Below are 27965 nucleotides of genomic sequence, written 5' to 3'. Positions count from 1 at the left end.
GATTTCATCTGGAATCAAGCCAGGATTTGAACCACTTCATCCGTTTATTAGTCAGTTGTTCAATTCAAGAAAAAGGTAAATAATCTTTGTTAAAAACACTCTTTAAATTTATATTAGGTGTTTACAAACAGTAGTGACTCAAAAAGTCAGAATAACACAGCAGGGCCTTAGTGCTTACATACAGTATATACATGAAGTTTTCATTACTTTACCCGCATCGCTCTTTCTCTGAATGCTTCTCAGAGGTCTTTCAACGTGTAACACAAACAACATTTTCTTAATGGACAAAAAGCAAAAACAAACATGCAGATTAGAAAATTTGTACTTAAAATGCTAGAAGTGAGGCGCTGGTGGCCTAGCGGTCTAAGCGCCCCACATACAGAGGCTACAGTCCTCGTCGCAGGGGTCGCCGGCTCGATTCCCGGTTGGTCGACCACTCTTCCCCCACTCTCTACTCCCCACATTTCCTGTCTCTCTTCAGCTGTCCTATATAATAAAAGGCAAGAAGCCCCAAAAATATAACTTTAAAAAAAAAAAATGCTAGAAGTGGGATGAGGTACATTCACTCTTAATTTGATCTACATTATTCAAATCTATTCTTCCTTCTTTAAGAATAATCTCCCTGACATGACCAAATTAAAGAAGATTTGCCCTCATGCCAACTGGACATGTGCACCAGGTTTGAAAATTGTGTTAAAAGATAAGTATAAGATAATTTCCCTTCAGTTTTCCTTTGAGGAAGTTGAGATGAGTGCAGTGTGCTGAGGGAGATAAGATGCATGGAAGCAGGGGTAGTTTGCATTCGCTGAAGAGCTAAACATGTCAGGCAGTGCTCCTTTCATCGATTGTAAAAGTCTCGACGGGGCCTTTGCTGAGGGCCTTGATGTCCTCCAGCAGACTGGTCGGGGTCAAAATGTGAGTGGAACCTGCGATCAAACAATTGATCAAAAATGAGAAAATAAGGCACTTTACTATTTTGAGTGGCTCCAGTAGGAGTTGTTAAGCAACTAGAAACAAGAAGAGACTCACTGTTTTATTGTGATGATTTTATGCCAATGCTTACCTATGATAACCTCACATGATTTCACTGCCTGGGTGACCTCGTAGGCAGAGCGCATCTCTGAGAAGCACACTCCTCCCAGAATAAAGATGATGAGGCGCGCGCCCGTCCGGCGATCGTCCTGAGCACTGGCTTTGTGCTTCTGACGGGCACTGTGAAACATGGGAGTAACAACTGATGTTAAATGAGACACATTTTTGAGTTCAGAGCTGTAGGGCCAAAGTAAGGAAAACAGGCACAAAAAACAAGATAGTGGTGGTCAGATAACTAACTCTGGATTCAGTCAAACAAAGGAAAGACCAAGATATTACACACACCAAACATATAGATCTAAAAGTAGTGAGAGCACTGCATCACTAGAGGGCGCTGACTTATCACTATTTTACTCACTGCAAATCAGACCTTTGTGTCTTTAGGGTGGGTTAGCTGAAAAAGACAACTGTTCAGTACTCTTAAATGAGAGTTGAAAGAAATATCTAGAAATGTTTAAATATTGTTTTATCTTGTTAAATATATACATAACCCTTTGGAATAAAGCAAATGTGTTTTTGATGCACAGATGAAATTGTCAGTAGGGATGCTCTGGAACCAAATCTAAACAGCACACCTCTTGTTCACCATTCATACACAGTTTTAGAAACATCTGACTGAGTTTTCATGTCATCATTTAGGTCAATCTACTGTACCTGACAGCCCCAGAGCCGTTCCAGGCAGCAGGACACTCAGACTGGTGTGGCCATTCCTTGGTGTCCAGTTTGTTCTCCACGGCATCCTGAAAATCACAAGTTTTTCATTTATTTATCAGCTGAAGGAGCTGATATGGAGGAAAAAAATACTGAACATTGGAGAATAAGCTTTGAGAAGTATCTTAATTACACTGATGCAATAAATGGCTAAAATTTGAAATGTGTCTCATGTATTTAAACTTTCTGGGGCGCTGGTGGCCTAGCGGTCTAAGCGCCCCACATACAGAGGTTATAGTCCTCGTCGCAGAGGTTGCCAGCTCGACTCCCGGCCGGTCGACGTAAGCTCTAAAAGCAATCCAAAATCTTCGACCATTTGCTGCATGTCTTCACCCACTCTCTACTCCCCACATTTCCTGTCTATCTATATCTGTCCTATCAATAAAGACAAAAATGCCCAAAGCATTAAAAAAAACAAAAACTTTCTATCATGTTTTTTGTTTTGTTTTTCAAGTTAGATTTTTTGGCTTTTTTGCCTGTCCACCATATGGTATGTGGGGCGCTTAGACCACTAGGCCACCATTGCCCCATTCTATCATGTTTTTAACTTGTATGTGTCAGTGGAGCTGCTGTGAAGCAATTTCAGTCTTTCTGACAATAAAGTCAAATCAATCAATCAATCAAAATTGCTGGTTTTGGAGTTCTTCTACATCTCAGTGGTACCAACACTACATGTTATACCAGAGTTAGGGTAACTTCAAAACATGGGTTCTGATTTTAGGACACAGTAACACCCAACTTTTCTACTTTAATCACAGGTTCCACTTTTCACTGTGATGACTTTTAAAGGCTGGTAAATTCACTAAAAACATTTAAGGACGTAAGCTCTAAAAGCAATCCAAAATCTTGGATCACACAGAAAATACACCACTACATGAAGAGCTCTGCTATTTGCTACTAGATGCTTTAGGGGGAGTCCAAACACAGCCGAAGACAGGGGAAAAAATCTGCTATTAAGAATGTTTAAGTCTATGGATTTAAGTTTTAGTCATGGTTTTAAACTGACAAAACTCACAAGTTTCACTGTTTAATACACATTTTTTCAAATGAGGGGATTGACTTCAATTAGTAAAAGTAGTACATCAATAATTGGTGAGTTTCCTGAAGCAGGAGAGAGTTCACAACAAGGTTAACAGGAAGCCAGGTGCTCTGGTGGTGATGACTTCTCAGAAATGGCTTGCTGAATAATAAATCAGGAAGTTATTGTTTATTAAAAACAGCTGGATTTATTTTTAATCTATCTGTTTGATCTTTTTCAGGTAAAAACCATAGTACATATAAATTCCATTTGCAAACACAGAGCTCTACCAACTGCTAAGGGACAGATGAAGTTTACATTACAAAATTACATCTGGGATACTTTTCATTACTAAAGGGCTATAACTTGTTCTGTCTCTCAGCAGAGCTTTAAATGGTTCGACCTCAGAGCTAAAATATTTCTCTTATGTTTGTATCTTACAGCTCGAAAAACGCTTCAAGCTAACTACACAACACAACAAGACAGAGTAAAGAGGAAAATTAGAGTACTTATGTGAGCAATGAGTCTACTTCTACAGCACACTTTAGCACTATGTTTTTGTTGTTTAGATTATAATCTCTTAGATTGAACCCATTTGAACACAATAGAAACATCTGATGAGCATGCTGCTGCAACAGAAGGATCATCCCCAGGGACCAACACAAAGTGGGGCATTGTTGTTCCTTATAGATACTAAGAGGCTGGCTTTAACAGAAAGTATGTGACAGAAAAGAACAACACAAACATATATGACACCAATGACCTGAATCTGATAACCTCCTTTAATGCTGCTTTCATGGTCCTGTTTGTTTTTTCTCACAGACGCCTTTCAGAAGGGAGACTGTGTTAGCACAGTAACCCAGATTTAACTACATGTACATAACATACAATAATGCCGGGACTTCCTTTCTTATTTTCCTATCGGTCATATCTACACCCACTGAGTCAGAGCTGCAACTGAATCCTTTTGTCTGGAGTCATGCTACTTTTTAAACAATTACTCAACTTCCTGTTAGGCTGATCGAAAAATCAAAGACACAAACGATGAATGGTTAGTAAATCAGATTTTAAAAAGGTGTGAATGCTTTGTGATCGTACAGAAACATTATACAACGTGGTATCTCCTCTCACTGACCTCCATCACATCTTTAATAACAGGAGTCCATCTAGAGAGGTTGTACTTCTCCTCGTTGGAACGATCCCGCCTGGTTGGTTTTCTAGAAAAGAAACTAGGCTAGAAACAAAAGTAGAAGAAACAATAAGAAGCAGGATTCCACTGAGGCTGAAAAACAGAAGTAAATGGATGAAAAGCAGAACATAGATGACTGGCGCTGTGTTTTAATGTCAGACAAGCAGCCAGTGGTAATAATCTCTGGCAAAGTTTAGGACTTCAGTGTTGTTTTCTTTGCTTGTTTAGATGTGTCTGTGAACTTGATGACATTGGAAATGATGGAATCTGTTCATAAACCATGGATGGATTACTCTACATGCAATCAAAAGCATCAAATCAATATCCGTCACCTACCGTTGTGATGATTGGGACCCCCAGTTCCTTCCAATTCAGGATAAACTCTTGTTCATGCTCGATCTTTACATGCTGGATGAGTTTGCTTAAGTTCTCGTCTGTTGTTCCTGTTCAAACACACACACAGATTAGAAAATCTGAAGATAGTTTATCCGTCCATTCTCTTCTCGCAAATCCTATAATAAGGTTCTCAGACAGAAAAATACATGTAGATAAATTTAAAGATAATTTTGTGAGTTGTGATGAAATATAACAGGAAAATGTCATCCAAAACAGTGCATCCATTATGTATTTTATTTTATTATATTATTCATTTTTAATTTAAAAAGGACCATGCATATTAATTAACACTTCTGTAAATATGCCAGAATTAGTCAAAAGGCTAGTTTACATCCGTAGTCCCTTGCCAGATGTTATGAAGGCTCCCTAAAAAGATCAAGATTAAAAACCAAAAATGAAAAGAAGCAAAGAAAAGTACAAATAGCACCATATGATTAAAAATGACTAAAAGCTACATAAGTAGATGACATGACATTGACAAACATGCTGTGTTTCAGTGATGAGATTTAATCTGTGAAACCAGGAAATCAATCTGTAAAACATTAGCGGACTGCACTTTGGCAGAGGAACATCTACGTACCACTGAGGCTGAAGATGTAGAGCAGCACAGCTCGGATCTTATCGTGGATGTTGTACGGGTGCAGCAGCACAGGCAGGAGGGTCCTCATGGGATCTTTCACCTTCACCCCTTCCACGTCCGACCCCACTGCAAGGTCCTTCAGAGACAAAGAGAAGCGTTTTAATCTTTACAAAGGTGAGACATAAACTAAATATCTTCACTTTCCACCTAAACAGTCAGTGGAGCAGGTACACACCTGCTCAGCTTTGCAGAGTTTCTCCACATTGTTTGAATAATGCTGCATGCAGTCCTCGGCCAGCTGCAGGTGAACGGTTTTCTATAATGGAGACAGAGAAAACATTAAAACAGAACACTGTACAAGGACTGTTAATAAATACAAACACACCTATCACAGACGCTGTGTATTGTTTTGCAGCAGGACGAATGAAGTCAACCCCACATGATTCTAGGCTTTAGAGGCTCCAGGCCCTACCCCAACATAATAATACATAAGGTCTATAATTACAAGTGGGGAGCAAATAAGTGCTACATTTACTCTTCAATGAGTGGCCTGTTGGATCCCAGAAGCTGCCACTGAAATGTTATATTTGACATAAATAAAGAGAACATTAACGGTCAGAGGAAGTAAATCCTTAAAGCAGTAAAAAAAAAGGTAAAAAAAAAACCAAGAAAATTAAATATGGAAAAGTTAAACCTGTTTAAAAAAGACAAGTTCAAATTAAAGACTACATTTTATACATGGAATGCATAACCCTAATGCAAACCAAAACTACCTATTCGTAATGGGATTGCCCAGAATTCCTGAAATCAAGTATAATAAAGCATTTAAAGAGACGTGCGGTTGGGATCTCCTCTTCTTCTGCTGTTGGGTTCTTATGTCGTTTTGGTGATTTTTTGGTTCCATTTTTCTGTTGTCTGGCTTTTTGTCATTTTGTTTATTCTATTGTTTGTATTTCGATGTTTGGGTTCTGTTTTTTCTTGAATGTCTCAGCAACTTTAGGGTTCCCACTCTTTTCCAGAGATCATTTTCCTGGACATTTCAAGGACATTTTCATTGATGATCAAGCTGGTATGACAGTCTAAATTTAGTTCCTAATTTAGTTACTAAATAGTCTAATATGTTCCTCTCAGTGGAAGTCTACATTGAAAGACATGCTGCCTATGGCTATCAATGAAATCATCTCTTACATATTTAAAATTATGGCAAATTGATAATAGAATAATGCAACCACAGATGTACAGCACTTCACTTAATTAGTGCAACCGAGTAACAATGATGGGCAACAGCTCAGCTTTCTCTTTTCTCAATAAATATAAAATGAGCTAAAAAAAAACAAAAGAGCCAGCAAAGGAATCAGGAAGCTGCCTTATTGAAATAAGTAAATAATAATAATGATCAGAGGATCAGTGCTTTAATGACCTAAATAGAACTGAATGACAAAAATGGCCACAAATGTTTCTGAACTCAACTCAAACTCAAAATATACCTTCTTAATCATGATATTCATCCTGCTAAGTGGTCGATATAAAACAAAGCAAATGTCACGTTTTTTTATTTGAGTTACCGTAAACTCTGAAAAAATCGCACTGGTGTAAATACGCACTCTGTATTTGAAGATCTCTCAGAGGTTTAAAAAAATGTAAACTGTCTTCCTGCATGGCGATGTCTATTATGATCAGGGATGTCTACAACGTGGAGTTTCTGTGCAGCTGTGTCACTCTTTTTGTTCCGTTTGTTTTCACTATCGGGAGTTTGCACTCCTGCTAGCTAGAGCAGGGGTTCTCAAACTTTTTGGAGCCAGGGACCCCTTACAGGTGAGAAAATTGTCCAAGGCCCCCTCATAATTGTAACACAGATTAAGCACATTAGTGATGTGTCATGATGTGTCATGATGTGATTTACTATAAAGCATCGGCTCTGAGAGCCGATGCTTTATAGTAAATCAGAAGAGCTGGCTCGCATCGAGAGAGAGCCGGACCCCAGTTTTTTCCTTTCGCTGCCTACCCCTCACAGTGCTCAGCCCCAGCCTGCTCACAGCAGAACTTTGTTTTGATTGGTCAGCATGGCGGCCATGTGGCCAATCATATGTGAGGATATAGGATACAGGTGATGGAGGGAAGGCTGTGTATCCTGGCTACATCTGTTCCTTCAGAGAGTCTTCTTGAAGACCGGTCAAATACTCACTGAGAGGAGAAATCGGATCAGCCCATCCAAGCTGACGCATTTGATCTTTCTCAATGCGACCTGAGGACATTAATAATGTTTGCTCCAGTTTGGTTGTGGTTCTGTTTGCTCCAGTTTGGTTGTGGTTCTGTTTGCTTGAGTTCGGTTTTGCTTCGGTTCTGGTATGATTCTGGTTTGGTTCTGATATGGTTCTGGTTCGGTTCTGATACGGTTCTGGTTCGGTTCTGGTTCGGGTCTGGTTCTGTTCTGGTTGGGTTTGCTTGAGTTTGGTTACAGTTCTGTTAGCTTGAGTTCAGTTCTGATACGGTTCTGGTTTGGTTCTGGTTCGGGTCTGGTTCTGTTCTGGTTGGGTTTGCTTGAGTTTGGTTCCGGTTCTGTTAGCTTGAGTTCGGTTCTGGTTCGGTTCTGATTCGGTTCTGGTATGGTTTTGCTTCGGTTCTGGTATGGTTCTGGTTTGGTTCTGATACGGTTCTGGTTCGGTTCTGATAGGGTTCTGGTTCGGGTCTGGTACGGTTCTGGTTGGGTTTGCTTGAGTTTGGTTACGGTTCTGTTAGCTTGAGTTCGGTTCTGGTTCGGTTCTGATTCGGTTCTGGTATGGTTCTGGTTCGGTTCTGGTTTGGTTCTGGTTCAGTTTTGGTTCAGTTCTGATATGGTTCTGGTTCGGTTCTCGTTCAGGTCTAGTTCGGTTCTGGTTGGGTTTGCTTGAGTTCGGTTTTGCTTCGGTTCTGATTCGGTTCTGGTATGGTTCTGGTTTGGTTCTGATACGGTTCTGGTTCGGTTCTGGTTCGGGTCTGATACGGTTCTGGTTTGGGTCTGGTTCTGTTCTGGTTGGGTTTGCTTGAGTTTGGTTCCGGTTCTGTTAGCTTGAGTTCGGTTCTTATACGGTTCTGGTTCGGTTCTGGTTTGGTTCTGGTTTGGTTCTGGTTCAGTTCTGGTTCAGTTCTGATACGGTTCTGGTTTGGGTCTGGTTCTGTTCTGGTTGGGTTTGCTTGAGTTTGGTTCCGGTTCTGTTAGCTTGAGTTCGGTTCTGGTTCGGTTCTGATTCGGTTATGGTTTGGTTCTGGTTTGGTTCTGGTTTGGTTCTGGTTCAGTTCTGGTCCAGTTCTGATACGGTTCTGTTTTGGGTCTAGTTCGGTTCTGGTTGGGTTTGCTTGAGTTTGGTTCTGGTTCTGTTTGCTTGAGTTTGGTTCTGGTTCTGTATGCTTAAATTTAGTTCTGGTCCTAACCCTAACCCTAACCCTAACCCTAACCCTAATCCTAATCCTAATCCTGACCCTAACCCTAATCATAACCCTAACCCTAACCCTAACCCTAATCCTACCCCAACCCTAACCCTAACCCTAACCCTAACCCTAACCCTAATCATAACCCTAACCCTAATCCTAACCCTAATCCTAACCCTAACCCTAATCCTAACCCTAACCCTAATCCTAACCCTAACCCTAATCCTAACCCTAATCATAACCCTAACCCTTATCCTAACCCTAACACTAACCCTAACACTAACCCTAATCATAACCCTAACACTAACCCTAACACTAACCCTAATCATAACCCTAACCCTAACCCTAACCCTAATCATAACCCTAACACTAACCCTAACACTAACCCTAATCATAACCCTAACCCTAACCCTAACCCTAATCATAACCCTAACACTAACCCTAACACTAACCCTAATCATAACCCTAACACTAACCCTAACACTAACCCTAACACTAACCCTAACCCTAACACTAACACTAACCCTAACCCTAACACTAACCCTAACCCTAACCCTAATCCTAACCCTAACCCTAATCCTAACCCTAACCCTAATCATAACCCTAACCCTTATCCTAACCCTAACACTAACCCCAATCATAACCCTAACACTAACCCTAACACTAACCCTAATCATAACCCTAACCCTAACCCTAATCATAACCCTAACCCTAACCCTAATCATAACCCTAACCCTAATCCTAACCCTAATCCTAACCCTAATCCTAACCCTAACCCTAACCCTAATCCTAACCCTAACCCTAATCCTAACCCTAACCCTAATCCTAACCCTAACCCTTATCCTAACCCTAACACTAACCCTAACACTAACCCTAATCATAACCCTAACCCTAACCCTAATCATAACCCTAACCCTAATCCTAGCCCTAACACTAACCCTAACACTAACCCTAACACTAACCCTAACCCTAATCCTAACCCTAACCCTAATCATAACCCTAATCATAACCCTAACCCTAATCCTAGCCCTAACACTAACCCTAACACTAACCCTAACACTAACCCTAACCCTAATCCTAACCCTAACCCTAATCATAACCCTAATCATAACCCTAATCATAACCCTAACCCTAATCATAACCCTAACCCTAATCCTAGCCCTAACACTAACCCTAACACTAACCCTAACACTAACCCTAACCCTAATCCTAACCCTAACCCTAATCATAACCCTAATCATAACCCTAACCCTAATCCTAGCCCTAACACTAACCCTAACACTAACCCTAACACTAACCCTAACCCTAACACTAACACTAACCCTAACCCTAACACTAACCCTAACACTAACCCTAACCCTAACCCTTGAGCAGGGAGACAGCCTGTAGGTTACTGAGTGTGTTTTACCTGAGCTGGAATGAAAGTCTCTGAACTGAATTAATCATTGCTTTGCTTTACTGTTGACATGTTCAACAGCTTTGGTGCACGACATGGACCGATTCTGATCTCCCGTTTTCTTTCAGATGTTACCATGTACCTTCTAAAAACAACAGATCACTGTGCTCTCACATAGCTACCAATTAAGTTAGCAATGAAGCATTTATCTGCAAAAGTGGGCTTTAACTTAGAGGAGGACTTTATATCAGTTCTAAATGTTACAGGAAATCCGTGCAGAGCAGTTAATTCTTGATAAATATGCTCTCTCTGTTAGTTCTGCTTTAAAGAGAGAGATGAAATGGCATACCTCAGTCAGCTGTTTACGGAAAGAAGGCATCTTCTTCATCATCTGGGCCAGGTTGCTTATGGTGATCTGGAAGCAAAATAATTTTTTTGTCGGATAAATTTGAAATAAACAGATTAGGGAAGCACCTAAACGAAGAGACCTCAGCACTGTACCTTCCCATCCGGTTGTTTCTTGTTAGCAGAGATCTCCTTCACCATCTTGGGGATTTGTCTATAGAGAGAAAAAAAAAGTTTTAAGGCTGCAGTCAGGAAGACAGGAATCACCTCCATCCGTTAGTCCTTGCACACTCACGCTGAGACATCAGCGATGTGTTTGTGCCTCAGCTCAACCCAGAGCATGTCCTCCTGATTCAGCCGGGCCTGCTTCTCTGAGCCGTCTTTACCCTTGTACCTGGAAAAGAAAGAAACAGATTATTTGTTTCAGCTACAAACGGTGAAATAAATGTATGATGAGTGATTGAATTTAGTGAGACACAGTTGGGGAAGCTCTTCTTACTTGTAGATGTTATCCTGGATATCAATAAGGTCGTAAGTCATGGCCTGGTAGGTCAGCTCATGCAGGATGGGACTTACAGGGTCAAAACCTCGATCCACGATCAGCAGCTGAGCCTGAGTCTTGCCCTTAGGAAACGAGGAATACACAAATCATTTTAATTGAAACTGTCATCGTTAACGTTCAACAGTGACTTCTCTCTGTGATTATGCTCAGCAGCTACAGACTAAACACGATCTTTTCCTCTTTCACATTTCTTGTAAAAGGCAACATGAATCTGCTTCAGGCTAAAGAGATGATCCTGTATTATCAAGTTTCCATGTACTCCTAGCACTAACACATTGTTTATTCTGTCAACATCCTTTGTGCAGCTGCTGTCTCACCTTCTTCTTGCCACTTTCATCCATTTCATAGTGGCTGGCCAGCTTGTTGTCCACCAGCTCTGCCAGGGTCTTGGCGTTCTCCATGTTGCCGTCTCTGGTTTTGATAGATATTGATTTTCATACATCACACACAGTCAAATCAAAGCACATGGACATAGTCATCATGATGTAAACAACCCTCTTTTGACTTCAACATTTTGGCCATCTTGCTTCAATGGAGATTGAATTGAGCACGTTCAGATTACAAGTTAGATACAGATTACAAAGTCAGATAACAGGTAGCTCTGCCCAGAAAGACTCAGCTCATGCCAGTTTTACTTGAAATATATCTGCAAATTATAAAATGAACATCATGTTGTACAAAAAAGATCTCAAACTAGTGACTGAGACCATACCAGGGCAATAAATGAACTTTAAGTAGGGTCATTTCCCAGATTGGTATATCATCTCTTGCTCTCTTGCTGGTCATTAGAAACAGTGCGGGTTGAAGGCTGTTCAACGTGGCTTTGCATTTGAAACCAGAGGCTGTGTCCACTTCTTATACACACAGTTTATCAGTTGCTCAAATGTTAACATTTTTTCAAACAGAGCCATCAGAATAATGGCTCAAAACACTCTGGGCAAGTGTTTTTGAACAAAGCTTCATCATAGAGTGGCTTCGCTGTTATTCACACATGCGTACTACCAGTCAAAAGTTTGGAAACACTTTCTCATTTAAGGGTTTGTATTTATTTTAATTATTGTAAAAACTGTAGATTAATACCAAATACATCAAAACTATGAAAGAACATATATGGAATTATTTAATTAACAAAAAGTGTTAAACAAAGCAGAATATGTTTTATATTTTAGATTCTGTAAAGTAGCCCCCTTTTTCCTTCATGACAGCTTTGCATACTCTTGGTATTCTCTCAGTCTGCTTCATGAAGTGGTCTCCTGGAATGGTTTCTAATTAACATGAGCCTTGTCAAGAGTTAATTAGTAGAATGACTTGCCTTCTTAATGTGTTTGAGACCATCAGTTGTGTTGTTCAGAAGTAGGGTTAGTACACAATGGATAGTCCTATTTGACTACTGTTGTAATCCAGATTATGGCAAAACCAGATTATTTCATAGTTGTGGTGTCTTCAGTGTTAATCTACAATGTCGAAAATAATTGAAATAAATAAAAACCATTGAATAAGAAGGTGTGTCCAAACGTTTGACTGGTAGTGTGTGTGTATTTGTCTTTATGCAGTATATTGCAGGAAAATGTAAATTGTACCTCCACATAAGAATAGAATAGAACACTGCTCTTGTTCGGACTTCAGTTAAAGCAGAGTGAGGACGTGTATTAAACTGAATTTACGGTTATTCACTTCCTGGCACAGTCCGTCAACACTGTCTAAAGCTTTTCCCATAAAAGCTCTCGCTCTGCTTGAAAGCTGAGGTGTGTTGTAAGCTGAGAAACTAAATCCTTCTTGGCTTACTTCTTGTATCTGACCCCTGGGTATTCGTCCAACGTGGCGCAGAGAGTGACGAGCTGGTCTGCAAGTGTCTCCAGTGTCTTCTTTTTGTCCTGACTCTTGGGACTGTAGATGTTTTGGAAAGCCCCCGTATTTTCACATGTGAAGACCTGAATAGTGTTCAACACACCAGTGTGAAAAACATGGAGTACTTCCCTATTGCCTGGGTGTTGACAAAAGTTAATAAAAGCTCTGATTCACTTTTTAGAAATCTACATAGTGTCTTCCAAAATTCTGAAAAGTCATACTTTCACAATTAAAGGGTTTTCACACAGCTTGTTAGACCATGACAACACAGCTTACATCAGCCAACACCCATAAACTGGTCACTCCAAACACTCCAAATCTCCCCTCCCTTTGGCAGCTTGACATGATAAAGCAAGTGAAATTTCCCTCCGTTAAGAAGAAGAAGAAGCAGCGAGTAGAAAAAAGAGGAAATGGAACGTTTCAAAAGAACATTAGAGAGCACACTCTGCACACACTCACTTGTGCCTCTTGTGGCATGAAGGACATGTTTATCTCCTTACAGACTCGTATGTACTTTGCACAGTTCAGCTTCATTTTGTTGAACAGGTCATCTGGACAGTCTGTGGACACAAAAAGATTTACGTTTTTAATATCACACACACAAAAAAAAATGGTGAATCTGGATATAAGAGCGATTTATCTTCTACTTACAGTCGGTGAAATAAACATATGCTGCTTTGTATTTGGGTTTGGTCTTGAAGTCAGCAATAAAAGCCTCCACACACTGAAATGAAACAATTTTAGGATATCAAAACAGACTTTGGCAGAATAACCTGAAACCAAAGAGGTAGTTTGGATAAAGGGTTACAAAGCAAACCTTTGCAGTCGGGGACATGAAGTAGATTGCCTTCATCTCTTGTACAGGCTCTCTGCTTTTGAAAAGGTCCTCCACAACTAAAGGAGTAAAAGACATGGTTTAAAAAGTAGCTGTAGACATTTACTTATTGACGAATGTGAGTTAGGTCTTGGGATTTAGTAGAGAGATTACTTGTAATTTTCTCTGCCAGTAGGTCGGACATTTTGCAGCATGATGAGAGGAGCTTGGTGGTGAAGGGGTCCAGAATTAATATCTGTGAGGAGGATAAAACAGTGCACATAAAATCATAATTTTCTTTTGAATCACAAGTGGAATGAATTTGGAGTAAAATCTGTTGAAACTAGGTCTTCTGTTTTTGCAAATACAAATTGAGGCCTCGGTATGACAACATAGAGAACTGTCTTACCTTCCATACTTCAGATTTTCTGCAGTCTGCGATGATTGTGTCTCTTATTTCTGCAAGAGACACAAGGCGAGGAAAGGAAAGGCAAGTTTATTTCTAGAGCTTCACACGCAACATCAACACATCATGACAACGGTCAGAAGAAATATACATCAAGAGGACATTTAAAAACGATTAAATCAATCTATTAAAAATCAAAGCAAAAACAAATTTAAAAGCAAAAGCAGACGGTTGAGATATAACAAGATGGTAAAGGGAAATGGTAAATAGACTTGTACTTATAGAGCACTTTTTCTAGTCTTTCTGACCACTCAATGCGCTTTTACACTACTCGTCACATTCACCCATTCACTCATTGATGGTAGAGGCTGCTACAGTAAGGGACCATCAGTGTAATCTCATTCGTTCACATTCACACACCTCTAAACAACAGAGGGAGCAATTTGGGGTTCAGTGTCTTGCTTAAGGACACTTCGGCATGTGACTGCCGGAGCTGGGATCGAACTGCCTACCCACTGAGCCACAGCCGTCCCAAGATGTTTTTTTAAATAAAGATCACAGTGCAGTGTTGAGCTGTATAAAAAAATGACAGCTGTATACAAGTGAGTCTTCAGCCTTGTTTTAACACAACTGAGAGTTTCAGTGGACAGTTTCTGAAACTTTGTATAGCATAAAAGTAGAACGCTGCTTTCTCATATTGGGTTCAGACTCTGGAGACAGGAAGCAGACCTGTGCATGATCACCTGAGTGTTGTGGTTAGCTCACACTGTGGGTCATACACAGATTATAACACACTAGAAACAACACTGACTGTAAACCAGAGGGAACGGCTTCATGTTATGATTTCACTGTTTTGGCTGCAGCTAGGTCATAAAAAAATACAAAACAGTAAATAAACAACCATTATTGGTAGTAAGAATTATTTTCTGTCCATAGAGCCTGAAGCAACATCCTCATATGTTTTCTTTAGACCAATCAAATGTCTTAAACCCAAATACACTTATTATCATTAAAGAATATCTGCTTTGAAAAATGACTCAAGCAATCAGTATCAGTTATTGAAAAAATCTGCTGTTTTCTTCTGTCAACTTATTAATTAATAGACAAATGAACAACAACTGTGATAATCTATTAATATCATAATGAATGGTCACATTGTGATATCATAAATCACTAATCAATTAGATTAAATTCACCCTCATTAATGTCAAAATACAACTTATTGAATAGTTTCCTGCTGCTGAGCTTCAACTCAACAACCCAGTCCAGAGCTGGGTTCAAAAACTTGAGAGTAGATGGACATTAAATTGGATTTGCATTGTATATTCACCACATTAAAACATGCAGGTGAGTGTGGTTTTACAATGCACACAAGTCTGATCACATAGAACAAACAGAAGAGTAAACATCAATGCAGCTGAAGTCTCTCCTTGTATTGATTTACAGCCTGACTAGCACAGCCAGCAATGCAGTCTCGTTCTCAGACTTAACTCTAACCGAGGAGGGTTACACAGCTCACAGAGGAACCAGACTTCTATAAAGACATGTTTGAAAAGATGACATTAGTTTGTGTGCAGCTGTCATTAGCTGCTCCTCCAACAGTGTTGTGCTAATGTTGAAGTTGGCAACTTTAGTTTGAGGTGGGGCTCAACGAGAGTAAGAAAGCAGCCTCTCTACATTGGTCTGGTAAGTCTTTAAAACAAAAAAGCATTATTTTTTAACACAAGGACATTTCTATTATAGCAAACCGCTGTTAGTAAAATTGAGCTGAGATAAACAGCAGAATGAAACTTGACGTTTAGAGCCATCTCCGGATGCAAAGCCTCAAAGCCAAAAACAGATGATACTTTAAGCACGCAGATAAAAGTCCTTCAGGTTATGAAGACTTCATATGAACCAACGTGTCGTACATATAAACTAAACACTTTCTAACTGCGTGAACTTACTTTTCCAAACTATTCTTTGTAGCCCGTGATCTGAGCCCGTTGCCATCTTGTTTTTTTTTTTTCTTCCTTTACGCCTCTTCCTGTCCAATGTGCGTGGGTTGTGACGTCATTTGCATCACCAAGTGTGCGACGGGGCGTTATTGTAGTTTTTAACCGCATTTAAAATTCAAGTTCAAATGTTATTTCTTTTAGCACTCATGCTCCACAGTCAGCTTTTTCTGAATGTGTTTGTGTAAAGTTGAGAAGTGATCTAACGTTAACGGGACTGCTAAAAAAGTTAACAGATATCAAAATACTCACGATAGGTCAGTCACAGAGATTTGTAGTCAAACCATCGAGTCAAACTTTTATGAGGCTGCTCAGAATATTTGAATTTAGGTCACATTTATTTTTTTATTTAACCTTTGATTTAGAAAGGAAAACTATGAGAAAGCAAATATCAAATGACAAACATTGAATAATATGTCATTCTTCCGAATCAGTCTACTTCAGGGGTTCCCAAACGTTTCAACCCGTGACCCCCAAAATATCAGTGCCAAAGACTCGTGACTCCCAATGTCCCTCCAAGTGATTTAATGTGTCTTCATTTAGCTGGTCTGCTGAAAATTAACCTACCTATATGAGCATGTGGCTGTTTTTCCTTTGCTGTTACGAATGAACCTACTGCTACTGATGCTTTTGATAATTAACTGTTCACTAACTTTAAACTTAGGAGTCATCAGGCAACAAAGAAAGGCAGAAAAATCATTACATTTTCTGTTTTCGAGGTTTTATTTCAAGTTTAGCTACTATTTTTGTCGATATATTTTTTTAATATAATGGATAAAATAAACTATTTTCAGATAACTTTAAAAAAAAAAAACATTCGAATATTTCTTACGACCCCTCATTTGTGTCTCGCGACCCAACAGGGGGTCCCGACCCACAATTTCGGAACTCCTGGTCTACTTAATCAAGATTCGGAGTTATTCAACATATTTTGAAAATACAAAAGCCCACTTTTGTTTGTTTTAAATTTGACTTATTCAGTCAGTGAGTTATAGGTCAAATTAAATGAAACAAATTGATAATATATTCATATCTCTTATCAACAAAAACTAAATATACATTTAGAAATTACATTCATTCATTTTCCCACCTTATTGTAAAAGGGACAGGTTTTTTTTGGCCTTAAGCAAAGGGAGATCTGATTCCAACATCCTATCCAGGTCACATACTTATCTTCACTACATCCTTGTGTATAAAATGTCATGCCGGTAGCTACAAAGTTGTGTCCTTCTCGTACTCAATCTGCACCTTTCCCGAGGGTGCTTCTCTCAGCTTTGCTCTGACAGGAAATTCTCAGTGGGAGGGGCTACATGCAGGTATTTCAGCCAGCACAGAGACCTGACGTGTTTAAGAAAAAGTAAAACAAGAGAAGAGGGAAGAATTTCACCAAGTCAGAGAAACAGTAAAAGGAGTGTTTTCAGAAGTAGGTGCAATGAAGTGGCTGGTGATTTGTGCCCTGATGGGCATATGTTTAAAGGTACAGTAATAAAATATTTGAATCTATTTTTTTCTAATTGTATAACAAGGATCTTGTTGGTAATAACTTGTATTTATCTTATTTTAATTCATGTCTTCTTTTAAACATTTCCAGGCTGCAGCCTCATCAGGTACTGTATTATCTCTTCTACCAAATAGTCCACAATAAAGAGCAATTAGAATATAAAAATGAAGGAGTCAACATCATTAATTATTACACATGTCTTTCCTCAGGGGTCCAGGTTACCGTATTCACAGCGACATCCAAGACCATGATTCTCAGATGGACCAGGTACGAAGGAGCCACCTCATACAAGATCACCGTCGCCCCACAAAGCTCACCAAGCAACCCCATTGCTTTTGCTACGTTTGGTCCGAACACAGTGATGGGCTCCATCAACTCTCTGTCTCCAAACATCTTGTACACATTCACAGTGGATGCTCTGGATAACTCCCAAGGAACGCTGAGTTCTGCAGCCATAGAGTCTTCAACAGGTAAGGTACACTTCTGTCTACACCTGTAAAACATATTGCTCTCTGCTATATTGAAACATATTATTTAGTTTTATGTTGTTGTTTAATTTCACTCTTACAGAAAGCTGTTTTCTATGTATTCTGGATTTGATTGTGTTTGTCTATTATTTGATTTAATATTTTTCAGTTTAAAGTAGAGTTTTTATGTTGTATTAAAAGATCTTATAGATACCATGATGTGAATTTAATATAATTGTTAATAGATGACTTAGCATATTTCAAATTTAATCCACAATGCAAATCAGAATTAAGTCCGTATTATAGGCATTGTTTCATCTTTCTAATTCTCTGAGGGTTTGAGGTAAAGCATTAAGCTGGATCTCCTAACATCCCATATGTGCATGTTAGGAGATCCATCCTTTTCTTGGATGCTATCTCTGGGCATAACTGAGTGTAATCATTTCAGCCCCTGAGATGATGGATCCTATCCAAACCGTGAAGCCGAAGGACAGCAAGACTTTGATGGTCGAGTTCAGCTTGAAGACTGGGGCGACTAGTTACGTCATTCGAATCCAGAACAACAATGGTTTCAACAGAGAGGACACTGTGTCCTCGTCCCCCACTGAGATTCAAAACCTCACTCCGTACACCGAGTACACTCTCAGCATCATGGCTGTGAACGCAGGAGGCCGCAGCCAGCCGTCTAGTCCGGTGACCGCAAAGACAGGTATTGTTGTTTGCCTTACTATCTTTAATCCATTGTAACATGTTTCACTTCCACAGCTGGTATGCATCAAAAAACAACTCTTAAATAACATCTTAAGGCTGGTATATAAGCCAAAAGGAGTCATATGTTCACTGAGAAACACTAAGCTTTTTCCTCATCAGCCCCCATGCCCTGCAGAGGTCACTTGATCCTCCTCATTGTCCCACAGCGGAGCCATTATTTACAGAACTATGACTGAATGTATACAACACATCACAGTCAGACAAACCCAGTTTTAGTAATTGTGTGTGTTTAGCATGTAGATGCACCAGTGACCCCTCAGGGCCATTTCTGTATGGGTGGTAACTGTACCTGACCCTTCTTTGTCAAACACAATGAGCTGACCTCTTCCAGAGAACATCCATGTTCCCTCTCACCTTCATTTCCGCCCAGGGGGAAAAATCTGATCCACATGAGCCAAAAACAACATGTGAGACAAAAGTTTCAACATGTTTTGTTTACTGTTTGACATTATTCTCCCCTGATTTTATTATAATTTACAAAAATATGGGTTGGATACAAATTCAAGTTGGTTTAGTCAAAAATAGAAAAAGGCAGCATTATCATTTCAGCATCAAAGTCACTCAAAGTAAGGAAAAGCAAATACTAGGAGCAAAGTTACACATTTGGTTCCTCTCCATCAGGTGTGATCAAACAGTTGAACTATGAATAAATGGAAAAATAAGAGTGAGTCGTCCTGTTAGTTCTTTAAAGTGAACCTGCCCTTTTTCAAGTTTGGGCATGAGCTGAGTTAAACCAAATATGGCTTGACAGTGTCAATAAAATTGAATTAATTCTTACATACACCAACACTAATACATCCAGGACACTGTTACAGTCGCAAAAACATTTGCTAACTCAACATTCAGAGTTTGAAAGACCATACAATTCCATTTGGACTCGAGCATAAACCGACTACTTGCTCAACCGCACACTCTTCTTGTATGAGAATGATTCAGCTGTCACATTCTCAGTCCCTCATATTTCTCCCTTGTAAAACCTGTAATAATAATGGACTTTATTTGTCGAGCACTTCTCAAAGCCAAGTTACAAATTGTCAAACTTTCCTCTTCTCCCCAGTTTTACCTCCTCCTCAGCTGTCTGCCTCCTCTCCCAGCAATGACAGTATCACTGTGTCCTGGTCCCCCGTCGCTCATGCCGTTCGGTACTCTCTGACTGTGTATAAGTTTGGCTCCAACAGCGACATGAAGCACAACACCTCCAGCACCAGTTTGACCATCACTGGCCTGGACGCTGGCTCGCTTTACATCATCAGAGGTTTCGCCTGGGACATGGAGGGCCGACGGGGAGAGGGAAGTCTGTACATCAACCAGACAACACGTAAGGAACAGATCGCTGTATTTTCCCTGATAGCTTTATTTTCCAAACAGCCCCAATCTTGGTGACTGTTATTAATGGAGGAGAACTAAAACATGACCTTTAGTTATGAGGCACTAGGATGTAGTGAAATTACTTATTCCAAAGTCATTTTTCTCATCATGTCAAGTATCCCATGAGCTTTAAAGCATCAGACTAAAAGGATTAAAAAAATAGTGTTGAAACCTTTTACTCAACTTTGGCGCCCCCAAATGGTTTCACTAGAATAGACACTGAATAATTAAGCAAGAATTTGCTGATATCAACATGTTGACTGGACCATTTTTTTTTTTTTTACAAGGATATACTTAATTTTCTGCAAAATACATACACCACTATAAAGCAATGATGCTATAATTATCGATTTGCTACTTAAATGACGGGGTAATATAAAAGCAAAGAAATATGAGAACAGAAAAGCATCTTCCAATTCAGATAAAGGAGTACATAGTCCTTCCTTTAAAAGATCATTATTTATGTTTTTCATGGACATGATACATCACTTTAGATTTGCTACAGCCTCTTATGTGTAAAATCGTCAATGTTTCTATGCATGTTTTGATTGTTTTCTTATATTTGATGCATCATTGGGAGCGTCTTTATGTATTCTTGTCGGGTCTCAACAGGCCCTCCAACACCATCTTCTGTCAACGTCTCCATGGTGATGAGTAATGGAGTGGCTGGACTCACTGTGTCCTGGGAGCTGGATCAAGAGGTTCATGGATCCATTGAGTACAACGTGATGAGCGACCAGAACCTGGAGTGTAACAGCACGTCCAGCTCCTGCGTCCTGTCACCAGTGAGCTGTGGAGAGGTGCACAGTATTCAGGTCACTCCTTCAAATGAGGCCGGGCCCGGGTTCCCAACTTACCCCACCATGTTCATCACCTGTGAGTGGATGGGAGTTTGTCTACATGAGATTCACACACACTTTAATGCAGTTTAAAGTTTAAAGAGTTTTCTTTTCCTGATGTAATCAGGATCAAACAGGGTTGGCAAATATTAGACAGTTCTTGTAATTAGACCAGTGATTTTTCCTGTTTACCTTGACATGTTTCGACTACAAACTTAAAAAGTACAATGATCAAACATCTTTGAAACATTATCAATCAACTAAACAGCTCCATCTAGAGGCAGTTAGTTAGTGTTAGCTTGTACACACAAACATAAAGGCATGGAGACATACTGTACAGACAAATAAATTATACAAAGAGGAAAGCGTCTTTGTAAAGGACAAAAACGCTTCCAGGAGAGAGAAAACCGAACCATTCAAGAACATGTTAAAGAGTATATGAGTGGGACTGACCTCCCTGTGCTCCTCCATCAGACCCCTGCCCTCCAGAGTCACTGGCTCTCATAGAGTCACCAGAAGAAAACTGCACACTGACGTGGGACAGTGTGGCGTACGCTGACAGCTACCAGGCCTTTATCAAGCGAGGAGACGGCAAGGAGGAGACCTGCAACACCACCACCTCCACCAACTGCACCTTCCACTGCCAGTGTGGCTACACATACCTGATGTCCACGTTTGCATTCAACCAGGCAGGCAGCAGTCCTGAAGGAGAGATCTTCAACCACACCACCGGTGAGTAGCACCTGAGATAAGAGTCATTATGGATGTTGTGTATGTTTGTGTGTTTACCTTTGTTTTGTTTGTCAGTGCCCTGTTGTCCAGAGGATGTAACTGTCTCTGTGGTGAGCACTGACACTCTGGAGATCATGTGGAAGGCCTCACGTGGGGCGGAGCTGTACGAGACCCGGGCTGTGGACAGTTCAGAGATCATCCTGTGTAACGACACGGCACCTGTGTGCGCCCTCTCCGACCTCAGCTGTGACCGCTCCTACAGCGTGGTGGTGACACCCTGTAATGACATCAGCGGGTGCAACCGTGCATGCAAGACTCACACCAAAGACACAGGTATAACATTTTCATATAAGGGATATAAATGAATCCAGCAGGGAGTTACGATTGCAAGACAAACATTTTACAGTATCTCCTGTAGCTTAATCAAAATGTTTAGTCAGGACCCTGAAGGTAAAGAAATACTCCGTAAACAAAGTCAACTTTTAATTCCCTCTCTCCTCCATCCTTATCAGCTCCCTGCACACCCACAAATCTGGTGCTGAATCCTAAGAACTCCTCATGTGTCAGTGTGAGCTGGACGGCAAACAACAGAGCCGCCACTTACACAGTGAGCGCCATGGGAAATGGCGACAGACACAACTGCACCACCAGTGGAAACAGCTGTGACATCACTGATCTTCCCTGCGGCTCCACCTACGAAGTCAGTGTCGTAGCAGCCAACGCCGCGGGCCAGAGTTTACCCAGCTTCTCTGACTCTCTGGAGACAGGTAAGTGATTAATGGAGCTCTGCTTCTCAGGTGAGCAACACAAGTAAAGTCAAAAGTAACTTAAGGAACAGTTTGTATCAAAACCAAAAATGCAAATGATGGCAGAATTTCAGGATGATGATTGCCCTTTAGAAGAAGTTTTTTATGCCTTGCAACACTGATCAGGATGGTTTATCTTTTAGCTTCTGTAGGAGCAGATCTAAACTGTCCCATAATCTAATTGCACAAAGTCCTGCATCATGATTTAACAGAGGATCTACTTAAAATATGAAGTCTCACACTTACATTATTTATATCAAGCTTTCGAGAAAATCCCTGCAGAGGTGTTGAGATTGCTCTAGACAGATGGCTTTCTAACATGAGTCTGATCCTGCTGGAGGTTTCTGCCTGGTAAAGGAAGTTTGTCCTTGCCACAAGTGTTCTGCTCATGGTGGATTAAGATGAGATACTGTATGTGAGATTGGACTGGATCTTATCCTGTCTTGATGTTGGGTCTTTGTTAATAATTTATCACAGTAGGGTCTAGACCTGCAATGTTTGTAAAGCGTCTTAAGATAACATTTGTTTCGAAAATTATTGGTATACGCTTTAATTTACTGATAAATTGATACTCTCCCCATGTTTGTTTCAATTGTATGTTCACAATATCTTTACTTATCACAGCTTTAATGCTCACAACACATACCAATCCCTGAAGTTTTTCTTGTAAAATATTGACATTAAAACTATGACTGATCTGTGTAGGGTTTTTTGTTAAAATTAATCCATGCATCAAATGAAATAATAAGCAACAGAAACATTAAAACATTAACAGTTAGATGCTTCCAGCACCCAAATGTTTCCTCTTCCTTCACAGAGCCCTGCTGCCCGCTGAGTCTCACCGTGGATCAGGTGACTCAGGCCATGTCCAACGTCTCCTGGTCTCACGCCAAAGGGGCACATTCGTTCATCACCTCTCTGACATCACCACGTGGCCACGCCCGTTGCCACACCCAGGACTCACACTGCCTCATGGGATGCATCACCTGTGGCACCAACTACACCGTCACAATGGAGGCGTATAGTCACAGCGGGCGGAGGTCCAACTGCAGTTACGAGGGCTTCTCGTCCAGTAAGTGACTGTGAAAAATGTATCAAGAGGAACTAAACCAACAAAAACTACTTCTTAAACAGATAACATTAATTCATGACCCATCACATACAGAGTATAGCAACCCCAGAAGTTCTGTCCACAGACATAATTCCCATTTTTACTGTAAAAACTGTGAAATCCTGTGAGATCTACAGTGGTTTAAGATTAATTACCTAAATATTGGATGATTTAAAACGGCTTCAGAAACCTTTAAGACACAAACAATGATATATTTGCTATTCACATATCTATCTATCAATATAACAATGTATTACTTATTGGGAATTCTGATTTTATCAGTGCTGTGCTTGTAAACAAGACTTCTAAAACTACCACATAAATCATAAACCATAGTGTCATAATAGGAAAGTGGCTGCTTTTAGAGGATCTGAGAGGAGCTGATAGAGATATGGAAACTTTTAAACGTAAAAAAAATGTATTTATGCAGTCTGGCTTTTATGTAGGGTTTAACAATCGTATTATTTACCTTTTACTGTAATATTGATTTAAGTGTCGCTTTATTATTTTAGTAATTTTAACAGTTATCTTATTCTATTTTTATTTATTTATTTATTCACTCATTTATTTATTGTATTTATCTACTCAGTTTTATTGATATTTTTAGCCTTAGTTTTATTTTAATCTCCTATCCTTACCCTTTTAAAATCTATTTATCTTAACTATTAGTATTATTAATTTTGATGCTTTAACTTATTTTAATTACACATATTTTATTGTTGGTGTGGATAAATCTCTATTTTATTTTGTGTTATTTTAATTTTAATTATTTTTAACATTATTATTATTATTATTATTATTATTATTATTATTATTATTATTATATATTTTTTTCTTCTCCTAATATATCTTGCCAATATAAATAAAGCTTGATTTATTGATTGATTTATTTATGAATTTAAGCTTAAAATTATGAGAACTAGATGGAAAGATATACTGAGTTAAAGCTGCTGTTGGTAATCCTAGAATACACATCAGTTCAGGGAGAGAACTTGAATGTCAACACTATCTTTCCACACCAGATTTCCCTCTCACTACACTCCACTCCACCCCTCTCTGCTCCTGTAAGCCCCACACACAAATTTATAGATTGCTGGATACAGAGGCATGGGAAAATACTGAGATCTCGCCATTATCTCAAAATACCTCATTCTATTGATGGCTGTTGCACAAAATAAGTACAGTTTTTTTTTTTTTACCCCAATCCTACCTAGATATAAAGGACGTCAGGGTACTTTGGGATTCCTCAGATGATTGTTTTTGTTATTAACTTATTTTTAGCTTCAATCTTTATATCTTTTATATAACCAGGAAAGGGCTTGTTGTGAGTAAAAATCTTATTTTCAAGAGTGTGCTGGCCAATTAAGACAGCTGCACAATCATGTTATTATGACTCTCAACCACAGTCATAAATATATGAGGCAGAGCATTCACAGCCAGATGTGCCTTCCTCCACTTGATTCAAAATCATCTTTAATCATCCAGATTGTGAGGTTGAGCTTCTTTGTTTGTTTGTGGCTGGGTTGGAAGTTTTATCTTCTCTCTGTCTTGTTTCACCCTTTAGATTGTCAGATTGTGAGTCTCTCTGTTGGTGTAGTTGGAAGTGTTTATTGATATTGAGCTATAAAAGTAAAATTTTGTAAAATAATTGTATGGTAAAATGCTTAAAAAGTAAAGACTAGTTTCTCTTCCCAACTGTTCTCTTTTTTTCTAACATCCAGTGATCTATGAGACAATAAAGTTATGTCACCCTCCCTCTCTCTCATACAGGTGCATGCTGTCCATCAGGTGTCAGGCTCTACAAGACGGCCGGTAACTCTGTGCGAGTGCACTGGCGTAACGCCGGCAGCCACAGCTACGTCACAGAGATGACGAGCACAGACAACAACTACAACTGCACGGCGTCTCCTGGAGAGAACAGCTGTGACATCAGCGACATCCAGTGTGGGGGCGTTTATGATGTGGTGGTGGCTCCGCTAACAGCAGAGGGCAGCAAAGTCATGTTCTGCCCAAAGAGACTCTACTGGGGTAGGACACTGAGATCTTATTTCAGGAATGACATATTTTTGAAGCTGATGTGTGATTGTCCTGTTTTCAAGTGTTACTAGAGTTTCTGTGATTTCCTCGTACAGGGACGATAAGGAGGATTTCAACTCAGCTGATAGCTTCACTGTTGTTCTGTTGTTTAAAAAGCTCATGTATTGTTGTCTTGTATACTTTGGATAAGATTAAGATCATTTAGAATATTCAAAACATTTGAGTTTGAATGAAATACTGTCGAACAGATGAAACCTGAAGAATATGGATGACAGCATTTATATTTTACTTTATTTTTTCTCTTCTCTCTCAGTCACTTGTTCAGGGAACAACATCAGCACAGGTGAGCATGTGGCCATCCTGAGCTTTTAATGTCAACTGATATTTTTATGCAAAGCACACCAAGATATTGTACAGTTTCTACTACTTTCTGTCTGCAAAACATTTCAGCTGTCTGCATTTTCAAATTTCACATAATCATCTTTTTTTGCAGTGATCTACAGAGGAAAGAGAAGCTTGGACTAGCAGATCGTTAGTAAGTATAGTCTACATCTGACTTGTACTAAAATCGTGAGTTAAAGCAGTGATTCCCAATCTTTGGGGCACAATCACAGGGGGAAGGGGGGAAGTTAGGCTCTCTACTACCGGGTAACTACATCTACATCCATCGTCACAACTACCAAAACAAAGACAAGAAATGATGGCCAGATTTACCTCACTCTTGCCTTGATCTCCACAGATGGCGGGCTGCTCACACATTTAAAGTTCAGAAGTTGCATCATGTCACAGTTTCACTTTTAAGTCCTTCCTTTGTTAAAGTGGCTGTTTGGATTTTTTTTTTATCACACATTGAAGTTGTAAGTTTGTTGTTTTTTGCAGACAATACTCCAAATACTTCAAAAGATACAGGAATTTGTGTCAAAGTACGTCTGATAGTGTTTTTTAGTGTATATGGCCATATATCTATTAGTAAATGTTTACGAATCGATGTGTGAACATATGATTTAAATATCAATATAAGTTTGTGAACTGCTGATTCAGAGGTACATGAATATCAGAATGGTGAAGTATTAAGTCTTGTGAATTCCTGGTAATAACTTCCCTTGTGCTCAAAGTTTGACTTTTTTATTACTTTATTTTTGCCATCTTTGAAAAATAATGTTTAAATTAGTTCTGTTTATTTCCATTCCTTGAGACTTATGTATGATTTAAATGCTACTTTGAGAGTCCAGGGAATTTGTTTTTATTTAAAACAACACCTAGGATCCGTGTATTGTTGTGTTCATCTGCTGGCCTCAGAAAATGACTTGCATTAAACTGCTGTGGATCAAAATGAAAAACACTTACTCACACGTTTTGGTAAATATAACGAATATAAGAATTGTGTCTAAAAGTTTTATTTCTTGATTTGCAGCCTCTTCTCTCTTGACGCTACAATACTCTTTACATCCTCATCTTCCTCCTCCGTAATCGTGAAGCCAAACCTGAACTGAACTGAAGACAAACCGTTAAAACGAAAGAACAACTGATCCATGCTGAAAAAATGACCACCTGAAAGTATGATGAATGTAAAACCCACTATGTCCTCAACAATCATGATCAAGCACTTTAATTAAACATTGAAAGCACAGTCAGGAATCATCAATAAATAGAATTTTTTTCCCCTCAGAAAAAAATCCTGATCATCAATCATCATATGGATTTGATGAATGAATAAAGTTTTCTATGAAAAAGTGTCTAATCCTTAAACAACTAAGACTACATTTGTTTGCTATAAAAATATATTAAAGTCCAATTTAGGCCATTTAATTAAAATGAATTGAATTTGTCCCAAATGTCTATTAATTTCAAAGTAAAACCCTAAATTATCAATTTGTTTTAAAATGAAACAGCAAAACAGTGACATGAAATTTCAAAAGTCTATGAAAGCCATTACTCCTCCATTTGAAGAGTTTTAATTGAAGATTCAACCAAATTCAAACTAATGTTGTAGCTTCGCCCCAAGCAGGAAGCCTCCTGATGATCAGTGGCAGCTGTGTTTCTCATCATGTGTCTCCTTGTAGTCAGCACTGTCTACAGTGAGCTGTTGCTTTTTATCAGGATGTATTAACTGGAATATGTCTCACTGTGGTTTCCTTCACCTGATGCATATTTCACTTAATAAAAAAAATACCCAGCATCAGTTTTGTGTCTTGTGGTTTGTTTTGCATCAACATTTGTTCCTTTCAGAATAAAAGAGAAGCCAAAGGTAAATCTGATACTTGAAAGTATTGTTAAAAAATGCCAAGTGATCCAAATCCTGTCTCTCTGATCTCAGTTTGTTACTGTTAAAATCTCATCTGTGTCTTAGCCATAAAATTAATAAACATCTATTATTGTACAAAACTGTGCTCAGGTGTTAGATTTCATTATTTGATTCTTTGATGATATATTCAGAGGTTCTTGAATGTGATTGGCTAAGGAGCAATCATATGTGTAAACTGTGTGTTGGTGGTGGGCCAATATTTTCTTTAGATTTGTTTTCATTTCCACAGGGATGTCACAGCCACTGTGGACAGTTAGGTATAAGGTGTC

At 39.3% G+C, this 27965-nt stretch overlaps 2 protein-coding genes across 3 annotated transcripts; one reads left to right on the top strand and one right to left on the bottom strand.

The window, feature by feature from the left end:
• Positions 1 to 9: 9 nt before the first annotated feature.
• Positions 10 to 15838, bottom strand: stxbp3 (syntaxin binding protein 3). The gene is made up of 19 exons (XM_034702344.1): positions 15712 to 15838; positions 13769 to 13818; positions 13534 to 13615; positions 13363 to 13439; positions 13197 to 13269; positions 13005 to 13105; positions 12483 to 12628; positions 11015 to 11108; positions 10635 to 10759; positions 10431 to 10529; positions 10292 to 10349; positions 10140 to 10205; positions 5222 to 5302; positions 4987 to 5122; positions 4347 to 4453; positions 3957 to 4055; positions 1747 to 1832; positions 1064 to 1212; positions 10 to 926 (listed from the first exon to the last, which is right to left on the bottom strand). Exons 1-19 carry the CDS (start codon positions 15755 to 15757, stop codon positions 823 to 825), a joined length of 1779 nt encoding a protein of 592 aa, XP_034558235.1. The 5' UTR covers positions 15758 to 15838; the 3' UTR covers positions 10 to 822.
• Positions 15189 to 27570, top strand: LOC117826335 (fibronectin type III domain-containing protein 7-like). 2 transcript variants are annotated; one of them, XM_034702332.1, is made up of 14 exons: positions 15189 to 15451; positions 17351 to 17366; positions 17470 to 17730; positions 18176 to 18436; positions 19556 to 19816; positions 20479 to 20742; positions 21180 to 21437; positions 21513 to 21770; positions 21950 to 22204; positions 23061 to 23315; positions 25125 to 25382; positions 25705 to 25734; positions 25885 to 25926; positions 26806 to 27570. In XM_034702332.1, the coding sequence occupies exons 3-13, from the start codon at positions 17508 to 17510 to the stop codon at positions 25914 to 25916; spliced, it is 2355 nt and encodes a 784-aa protein (XP_034558223.1). In that variant the 5' UTR covers positions 15189 to 15451; positions 17351 to 17366; positions 17470 to 17507; the 3' UTR covers positions 25917 to 25926; positions 26806 to 27570. The 2 variants fall into 2 exon arrangements, with proteins under 2 accessions (XP_034558223.1, XP_034558213.1); XM_034702322.1 differs by lacking the exon at positions 15189 to 15451 and adding an exon at positions 16777 to 17236.
• The last annotated feature ends 395 nt before the right edge of the window (positions 27571 to 27965 follow it).

The sequence above is a fragment of the Notolabrus celidotus genome, chromosome 2 (genome assembly GCF_009762535.1).
Source record: "Notolabrus celidotus isolate fNotCel1 chromosome 2, fNotCel1.pri, whole genome shotgun sequence".
Lineage (NCBI taxonomy): Eukaryota > Metazoa > Chordata > Actinopteri > Labriformes > Labridae > Notolabrus > Notolabrus celidotus.
Note: the sequence above shows the minus strand (reverse complement) of the source record. Positions and strands in the feature narration are given on the sequence as shown.

Bases quoted from the DNA above. Each gene is read 5' to 3' on its own strand.
- LOC117826335 (XM_034702322.1), top strand. From the start codon at position 17,192: ATGAAGTGGCTGGTGATTTGTGCCCTGATGGGCATATGTTTAAAG. The intron at 21,771-21,949 runs GTATAACATTTT...CATCCTTATCAG, and splicing joins GACTCACACCAAAGACACAG to CTCCCTGCACACCCACAAAT. The intron at 23,316-25,124 runs GTAAGTGACTGT...TCTCTCATACAG, and splicing joins TTACGAGGGCTTCTCGTCCA to GTGCATGCTGTCCATCAGGT.
- stxbp3 (XM_034702344.1), bottom strand. From the start codon at position 15,757: ATGGCAACGGGCTCAGATCACGGGCTACAAAGAATAGTTTGGAAAA. The intron at 11,109-12,482 runs GTAAGCCAAGAA...TATCAAAACCAG, and splicing joins CCAGGGGTCAGATACAAGAA to AGACGGCAACATGGAGAACG. The intron at 10,350-10,430 runs GTGAGTGTGCAA...TTCTCTCTATAG, and splicing joins CACATCGCTGATGTCTCAGC to ACAAATCCCCAAGATGGTGA.